The 9,748-nt window shown below is 38.2% G+C and overlaps 1 protein-coding gene across 1 annotated transcript; it reads left to right on the top strand.

Annotated features, from left to right (window-relative positions):
• Positions 1 to 8,344: 8,344 nt before the first annotated feature.
• Positions 8,345 to 9,456, top strand: LOC121880464 (holotricin-3-like). The gene is made up of 3 exons (XM_042387659.1): positions 8,345 to 8,380; positions 8,839 to 9,169; positions 9,392 to 9,456. The coding sequence occupies exons 1-3, from the start codon at positions 8,366 to 8,368 to the stop codon at positions 9,400 to 9,402; spliced, it is 357 nt and encodes a 118-aa protein (XP_042243593.1). The 5' UTR covers positions 8,345 to 8,365; the 3' UTR covers positions 9,403 to 9,456.
• The last annotated feature ends 292 nt before the right edge of the window (positions 9,457 to 9,748 follow it).

Raw genomic sequence — 9,748 nt, 5'->3', positions numbered from 1 at the left:
ATAGCCACTGCCATAGCTGCCACCTCCACACCATGGCCTCTTTCTTGCTCTCCATCACCATAGCCACCACCTCCATGGTCTTTCTTGCTCTTCCTGCCGCCACCACTGCCCATAGCCGCCATACCGCCTCCTCCATGGCTCCCTTCCTTGTTTTTCCGCCGCCTCCATAGCCGCCACCACCTCCTCCATGGCCCTTTCCTTTGCCTTTTCCGCCGCCTCCATAGCCGCCACCTCCGCCGCCATAGCCGCCACCTCCACCACCATGGCCCTTCCCATACCCCTTAAGGTGAAAGAAGGTTGGCTCAGGGTCGGCCAGGGTCAGGGCCGCCATCACCACCACCACCAGGGCCACCACTACCACCACACGCTGTAACAGACATACACAGTGTTTCTTCAGGACTGTCAGTATTACCATATTATACAGTAAACTAACAGGATTCTTAATAAGGGAAACGTACAGTCAGCCAAAGATGCACTGACTCCACCCTGGGTCTCGTGCTCGCAAGTTTACCTGGCAATGCTTAGTGAAGGAAGACTGTATGTAAAGGTGATTGATGGATCTGTTTTAGGCTGTATTTCTGTCAGGATAAATATTTAACAAACCAAAGGTAGAATTTTTATAATAATAAACTATTCATTGTTATTTAAGGTCACGAGAAGTTTCCAAATGTTCGTATATTTGTTTAAATAATGAAGAAATTATATTAATGAATTGGCAACTCAACTACAACTACAGCTGCCACAAGATCCTCAGATCAAATTTTCTTCATTATTTAAACAAATATAAGAACATTTGGAAACTTCTCGTGACCTTAAATAACAATGAATAGTTTATTATTATAAAAATTCTACCTTTGGTTTGTTTAATATTTATCCTGACAGAAATACAGCCTAAAACAGATCCATCAATCACCTTTACATACAGTCTTCCTTCACCAAGCATTGCCAGGTAAACTTGCGAGAACGAGACCCAGGGTGGGGTACTGACTGTACCTATATTATACTTAGCAAAATATCCTCATCTCAGTAATTCCTAATTCACATCAACCAAAATAATAGCATCAATAAAAGTTGTATTTTAATATTATTACAAAGTTAAAAACATCCTTCATTTAAATATGGCTTAATATCTATTCACAGAGATAATTATAATTGAAATCACTTACCATCTTCAATGTTTGGGTAGAGTCGATAAGATCAGACGAGACACTGATTCCTGCCTGCACCAGCCATCCATTTTATACAGCTCTGGGTGGTGATGTATGTGACGTCACTGGATTGCCTTACGAAAACGCAAACAGATGGTGTTGACAGTGAAGGCAAAACATGTGTGCGTGAGGGGGAGAAGGAGGGGAAGGGTTCTTGAGGTGAACAGACCATGAAGGATGGGCGGCTATGATAAAAAGATATTTCAGGGTAAAGTAACAGTCTCTTTCTTTTCCATTCTAATTCTCTTCCATCTATTCTCTTGTAACGGAATAGATCAACGTAGAGAAAATTCCATTAAAAAAATAGACTGAATGGAAGAATCGTAAGATAGAGTAGAATCCAATAAAAAAAAGGAAAATAAATAAGAAATAGCAACACACACACACACACACACACACACACACACATATCCTCAAGTTGCATTATATTTTACCAATAAAGTGATTCCATTCCCCAGCATTCATCCACGGCGACTCTATTCGCTTCACCGTGTACACAGAGACATCACGTTCAAGATACGACCATCACATACGATACCATTCTCTATGATACGATACCACATGATACGATACTACCCGATACGATACCATATAATACGATTCTACCCGATACGATACCATATAATACGATTCTACCCGATACGATACCATATAATACGATACTACCCGATACGATACCATATAATACAATTCTACCCGATACGATACCATATAATACGATTCTACCCGATACGACACCATATGATAAGATTCTACCCGATACGAAACCATATAATGCATTCTACCCGATCTGGTACCATGATTCGATTCTGCCGCTACGATACCGCCGGTGATTCTGCCGATACGATACCGCCGCAGTTCGATTCTACCCGATACGATACCATACTATACGATTCTCTATGATACGATACCATATAATACAATTCTACGCGATACGATACCATACTATACGATTCTCTATGATACGATACCATATAATACAATTCTACGCAATACGATACCATACTATACGATTCTCTATGATACGATACCATATGATACAATTCTACGCGATACGATACCATACTATACGATTCTCTATGATACGATACCATATAATACAATTCTACCCGATACGATACCATACTATACGATTCTCTATGATACGATACCATATAATACAATTCTACCCGATACGATACCATATAATACGATACTACACGATACAATACGATATATAGACAATCGTAAACAAATGGTCAATTCAAAAATAATGATTATACTAAAAACTGTAAATTATTCCTGAAAATCACCAAAAAAAGTTGAGAAATCGGAATCGAAGGCAAAAACCCCTAAGCCATCTCATGATAGATAGATAGATAGATAGATAGATAGATAGAAAATAACAAATCCCCTGCCATAAACACAGGTGCCATAATAAACAAAGGTAGGTACAGTATTGACTCCTATACGACGCCAATAATGACTTCATTTATTACAATATTTACCTTCGACTTTCTCCTGTAGTGAGACAACAACGGGTGTGCCTCCCTCCACCCCCCCCCCCTGGTAATGGGTATAATTCGTGGGTACACTGCCTGGTGATGGGTATAATTCATGGGTACACTGCCTGGTGATGGGTATAATTCATGGGTACACTGTCTGGTGATGGGTATAATTCATGGGTACACTGCCTGGTGATGGGATATAATTCATGGGTACACTGTCTGGTGATGGGTATAATTCATGGGTACACTGCCTGGTGATGGAATAATTCATGGTACACTGCCTGGTGATGGGTATAATTCGCCGTTACCTGCCTGTTGATGGGTATAATTCATGGGTACACTGCCTGGTGATGGGTATAATTCATGGGTACACTGCCTGGTGATGGGTATAATTCATAGGTACACTGAGTAGTAATGGGTATAATTTATGGGTACACTGCCTGGTGATGGGTATAATTCGTGGGTACACTGCCTGGTGATGGGTATAATTCATAGGTACACTGCCTGGTGATGGGTATAATTCGTAGGTACACTGCCTGGTGATGGGTATAATTCGTAAGCACATAATACAAAGTCAATTAGAAGGTATTTATAACTTGATATTAAAAAGTATAATTAGGTCCATCTATAACAACACAACACAAGTATGATATTTCCCTTTCAACGTAAATTAATATCCAAATTATATTACAAGTAATTAATTTTTGGTAGTATGCATAAAATAATCCCGAAAATATTATCATAAATTGCTTTGAAATAATAAAATCATTCTTTTGACAACATTAATGGCGTATTATTGATGTTTCGTGGTGGTATGACAGATTTATGGCGTTTTATTGAAGTTTTCGTGATGGTATGGCAGATTTATGGCGTATTATTGATGTTTTCGTGATGGTATAGCAAATTTGTGGTGTATTATTGATGTTTTCGTGGTGGTATGGCAGATTTATGGCGTATTATTGATGTTTTCGTGATGGTATGACAGATTTATTGCGTTTTATTGATGTTTTCGTGATGGTATGACAGATTTATGGCGTATTATTGATGTTTTCTTGATGTTCTGACAGATTTATGGCGTTTTATTGAAGTTTTCGTGGTGGTATGGCAGATTTATGACGTATTATTGAAGTTTTCGTGATGGTATGACAGATTTATGGCGTATTATTGATGTTTTCTTGATGTTCTGACAGATTTATGGTGTATTATTGATGTTTCGTGATGGTATAGCAGATTTACGGTGTATTATTGATGTTTTCTTGATGTTATGACAGATTTATAAAATATATTAATGATGCTAAATGATGACTTTCTAGATTTATAGTGTATTATTGGTGTATAGCGATGGTGTTACAGATTTAATGCGTCTCGAACCCTTTTGTTTTACACTGGAAACATATTCTGATCCGAACCAGTCAATGTGAGTGACACTGAATTGGCGGTTCAAGCTGTTATTGACAATGTTGACGTCTATCCCTTTGCTTAAGTCACTGAGGGAATACACTTCCAAGATTGAACAATGATATTTTATGCATATTTAACAATGTATATGTATAAATAGATAGCATCAGTGCTTATATTGAGCATATGTATGATAGTCTTCCACTTACGTACATAAGTTGTCTTGGTCTTTCTTGTTCATTGTTGCACTCATCTGTTTAGGACAGTTTTGTGTGCCCAAAATATTCGTAACATCAACATTTTAAGTTTACAAAGAATGGGGAGTGAAAAAAATTAACATATTCTTTGAAATAACTATCAGTATTTTTATCTTAATTTATTTATATCGTCGAGCTCTCAACCTGAAAGAAAAGGAGATTTTTAATATCATTCAAAAGTTTTTCTTGTTTCATTCAAGCTTGTGATTATGATTAAGAACTAGAATGTCATATTGTCTCACAGAAGAATGTACAGATGCTTTTGGAAGTGTGTAAAGTCTTGACCAGGGAGAGTTGTGTGTTTGTTTGGACACACACTTACCACCGTGTCCGTAGCCACCTCTGTGTCCGCCATGTCCGTAGCCACCGCCGTGTCCACCATGTCCGTACCCGCCTCCGTGTCCACCATGTCCCACCATGGCCATATCCACCGCCGTGACCCTTGCCATATCCACCTGTGGCCCTTGCCGTAGCCTCCACCATGGCCTTTGCCATATCCACCTCCATGACCCTTGCCGTATCCAGGATCAGGATTAGCCATGGCCAAGGCTACCACCAGCATCACCACAAGGGCCAACAGGGCCACACGCTGTAAGACATATTATAACGCTCATCCTTCATGACTTAACGAGACACAAACAACTGATGACTCAAGATCACATTGAACTTAACCTGAGATAACAATAATAGTTGACATAACTCTCCACCAGTTACTTGAACACATTATTAACTTAGAAATGACTGATGTAAACGAGAGTTATTTGTCATAAAACACGTCAGGATTGTCATCTTCTAATCCGAAATTGAACAAAAAAGTGTTGTTTTAGGAAGATAAATTATGACTTGGCTTTAAAATCAGCTGTTCACACTCTGGCTCCTCGATAACTACAACTTTGGTTATCATATGAAACAGCAATGTGACATGAGGTGTGTAAATCAAGTGGCTATACAGTATTACGATATCTTTTAAGACTTTAGATTATTTTTACATTATTATATACTACATTATATATCACCCATAAGCTTACCAGGTTGAGGGACATGTTGACAGTATAGGAGTTAAGGCGACACTGATCAACCTCTACAATGGTACCGTATTTATAGTGAGGTGGACTATCACCATAAAGGCGGGTCACCCAACAATGGTGTCATGCTTCATCACACCATGACGTCACGAATTATTCTGTGACGTCACGGTTTAATTTCTTGTAGGGGGGTTCAAAGGTTGAATTGGGGGTGTGACGTCACGATTGATTGGTTATCGTGATAGTTCATTAGAAACTTACACTCTCTCTCTCTCTCTCTCACTCTCTCTCTCTCTCTCTCTCTCTCTCTCTCTCTCTCTCTCTCTCTCTCTCTCTCGTGATCACCTTAAACAACTATCATTATAATGTACAACTGCAAGTCACGTATCCCTCCATCCCCTCAGTCTCCTTAACTTATCTGTCCAGGTTAGGTCAGGTTAGGTCAGGTTAGGTTAGGTTAGGTTAGGTTAGGTTAGGTTAGGTTAGGTTAGGTGTACGTATTAATAGCTTTATTTTCACCTTTCTTAATTCTATTTATTTAATTACTTTTATTCTTTCTTTATTCTCTAATTCTCTTTTGTTAGTGTTTAGTTCTTTACTCCACCAAGGGTAACCGATGTGAGGGGAGAGGTAGAGAGGATAACTGGGGAACAGGGATAACATGCGATAACTGGGGAACAGGGATAACATGTGATAACTGGGGAACAGGGATAACATGTGATAACTGGGGAACAGGGATAACATGCGATAACTGAGATACTAGATGACACTGGGGATGGTTATGTTATTACTACCGAATCACTGTATGACTCCATAACACCAAAGACATGTATGACGAATGTTTTACTCAACACCATGATGGAGGGGGAACATTGGAGAACCTTAGCTTTCGTCTTTATTCAAGACATCTTCAGAGGCAACTGAATTATAAAGACTGAGAGAGAGCTTATGTACACAGGGTGACCTTACAAAACATGAGGTCAGGTCAAAAAACATGACATCCACTAATCCACACAGCAAAATAAGGAGAGATTATAAGAACGAGTGACATAACTAGTCATGTCATGTCAGGTAAAAAATATGAGTCCCACTAATCATCTATCATACATTTACCTTTCATGCTTTCAAAGCATTTTTAACCTTAGGCCACTGACAAATAAATTTGTGTAACATATTATCAGTTTTGTACTGACCATCACTAAGGTTTAAAGAATACATTTCTCTAATCAAACTTGCTTCAACTAAAAGTCTTTCTGTGACACATGAAGATTTATATACTTCTAAACTGTTTTGCCAATCTATGGGATGATTATTGTCCGTAACATGAACGAACAGTGCACTGCTTTCAGATGCTGTTCTAATATTGTACTTGTGCTGTTTAATTCTGGGTTGCAATACTTTCCCAGTCTGACCTACATAATTTCCATTAAAATTGCTACTTGGAATACAGTAAACACTTCCATTTACATTCAAGGTTGGGTTATTCTTGATTAATATATTAGTAATAGTTGAGTCATACTTAAAAACAACATTGAAGTTTAATAATTTAAGGGACTGAACTGACGGGACAAATTCATTGCAATAAGGTAGTCAAAATATTCTTAAATGTAAGAACTTGCCTAATTTTAATAGAATAAAAGGATTGTTTTGCCATTTTAAAACAACGACCAACAAACAATGAAGGGTACCCAAGTTTTTGTGCAATGGATTGAATGTGTTGCAATTCTTCTTCAATAAATTCAGGGTCACAAACACGTAAACATCTCAAAACATAGCAGAAAAAACTGACATTTTGGTAGATTCCAGGTGACTCGATAAAAAATGTATGAAGCTATCTACCTGTGTATGCTTTCTGTATACCTTAATTTTATAGGTATGACCATTTCTCATGATAAGCATATCAAGAAATGGAAGGGATCCATTTATCTCTCTTTCAATTTTGAAGGTAATACTAGGGACAAGATAATTAAGCTTGTCTAAAAATTCCAGTGGGTCACTGTTTCTAGGCCATAGACTAAGAACATCATCTACATATCTATACCATGGAGGAATAAAGTCCACTATGTTGGGTAGTAATCAAGCCTCAAAAAACTCCATGTAATTCAGTTGCCTCTGAAGATGTCTTGAATAAAGACGAAAGGTTCTCCATTGTTTCCTTTTCCCTGTGTGATTTTATCAAGAGTTATCTAATCTTCGTTTCCATTGTGGATCTACATGATATATACAGTATATACAAAATATTTTCTTTTATGGTAAAATTTGCTGTTATACTTAATACGTTTAACTTCATATAATAGCAATTTATACTTATAGTAAAGTAAATGAGACCAGGGTATGTTAGTTTAGGTTAGGTTAGCTTAGATTAGGTTAGATTAAGTTTTGTTAGATTAGGTAAGGTTAGATTAGGTTAGGTTTGGTTTGGTTAGGTTAGATTCTGTAATGAAACTATTAATTTATATGTATGTATTATTAATAACTACATTATCGTCTATGGCCAAACAAAAGTAAAGTAAATACATAGGCCAATAAATCATCACTATTTAGCGTAAAAAATATATTCCCATTGATTTATCTTATAATTCAGTGACACCTAACCTAACCAAACCTACCATAACCTAACCTAACCAAAGTCACAATACTTGCCACATACGATACAGAGCCATAATATTACAAGTCACGAAATTATGTACAAATTACCCACATTTATCACAAGTGACGGTAATAACTGATTTTCCTACCAGTAAGTATAGTTTCCCGCCACCAAGGACGGCCCAGTCATTGGCTCAGCATGGACCACAGTACGTAGAAAAAGTACTTCAAATGATCCGTTACTGGAACCGATCGTCCGTGACTATAGAGAATAAGTCATTGCGTGTGTTTGTGTCGTAGGTTGGTGAGTGTCCGCCCCCCCCCCCCTCTCTCTTTTTCTATATAAGAACGGTGTCTGTGTAGGGAATCATCAGTGTCTACTTGACTCCCTTATAGACAACATGTACTTCAACGTGGTAAGAACTGAGACTACATAAATCTTTTCGTTTTATTAGTCTTTGAAAATCATAACTTGATATAATGATAAAATGGAATATCCTTTATTCATCTTGTTTTTTTAATTTCATAAGACAATTATCTTTAGTATATTTCAATTCGTTTAATAATGTAAATACAGATGATGAAGTTTTTTTTTTTCGTAATTGAATAAACTTTTCGTCATGTCACTCAATTTTTCGTAGATCATCTTACTTCAAAGTCATGATCTTCACTATGATTATGTCTACTTCATATCACCTGTGTAAGATTCCGTTGATACCTATGTTAATCTGTCTCTCTCTTCTCATCTCCCTATCATGCTATCTCTGTTATCTCTCTCTCTCTCTCTTTCTCTCTCTCTCTCTCTCAGCCAGCTTCCTGCTCATGTTAAGAGTCCTGGACACTTTAATTATATAAATTGTGTTGTGTCTTGCAGCGCGTGGCTCTGCTGGCCTTGGTGGTGATGCTGGTGGTGGCACTAACCATGGCCCACCCTGATCCTGGCTACGGCAAGGGCCACGGTGGTGGATATGGCCATGGTGGCCATGGGAAAGGTCATGGTGGGGGCTATGGAAAAGGTCATGGTGGGGGCTATGGAAAGGGCCATGGCGGAGGATATGGCAAAGGGCATGGCCATGGTGGAGGATATGGCAAAGGGCATGGCCATGGTGGAGGCTATGGCAAGGGGCATGGCCATGGTGGAGGCTATGGTAAGGGGCATGGACACAGCGGCGGCTACGGACATGGTGGACACGGGGGTTATGGCGGTAAGTATTGACCTCCTCCCCCCCTCTCACACACAAAGGTAAATTTCACCCATTTAGTAGAAGAAAAAAACTAAAAAAACAAAAAACAAACAAACATACAAGTATTAACCAATATTATCATCTGGAGACATATTCTTAATAAACCTTTTTCTCACCTTTCTAAATTATTTGGAATTAACAACAAAAAATCAAAAAAATTATCAATGTCTTTTTCCTTCTCAGGTTACCACTAGAAGCTGTGACGTCACGATAAATGGCTTAATAAAATAAACGATTACGGGAATAAATCTGTTTATTCTTTAATCCCCAACTGTTGGACGGTACTCAGTCAGTCACTGTTGGTCTTTGGGGAGTAAAATGAGTCAAAAAAAAATGTGTCTATGTGTTTCTAGTGTTACTTTTTGTCCTCTCTCTCTCTCTCTCTCTCTCTCTCTTTCTCTCTCTCTCTCTCTCTCTCTCTCTACTCGCCACCTTTCTACCCCTCTGTCACGGGAAACAAGCACACAAGGGGTGGAGACTTTAAACACGTGTACTTACAATATTTACAATCTTAATATTTTCCTCGTGGTTTCCTCCACA

Source organism: Homarus americanus, unplaced genomic scaffold (assembly GCF_018991925.1).
Source record: "Homarus americanus isolate GMGI-L3 unplaced genomic scaffold, GMGI_Hamer_2.0 scaffold39541, whole genome shotgun sequence".
NCBI classification, from domain to species: Eukaryota; Metazoa; Arthropoda; class Malacostraca; order Decapoda; family Nephropidae; genus Homarus; species Homarus americanus.
Note: the sequence above shows the minus strand (reverse complement) of the source record. Positions and strands in the feature narration are given on the sequence as shown.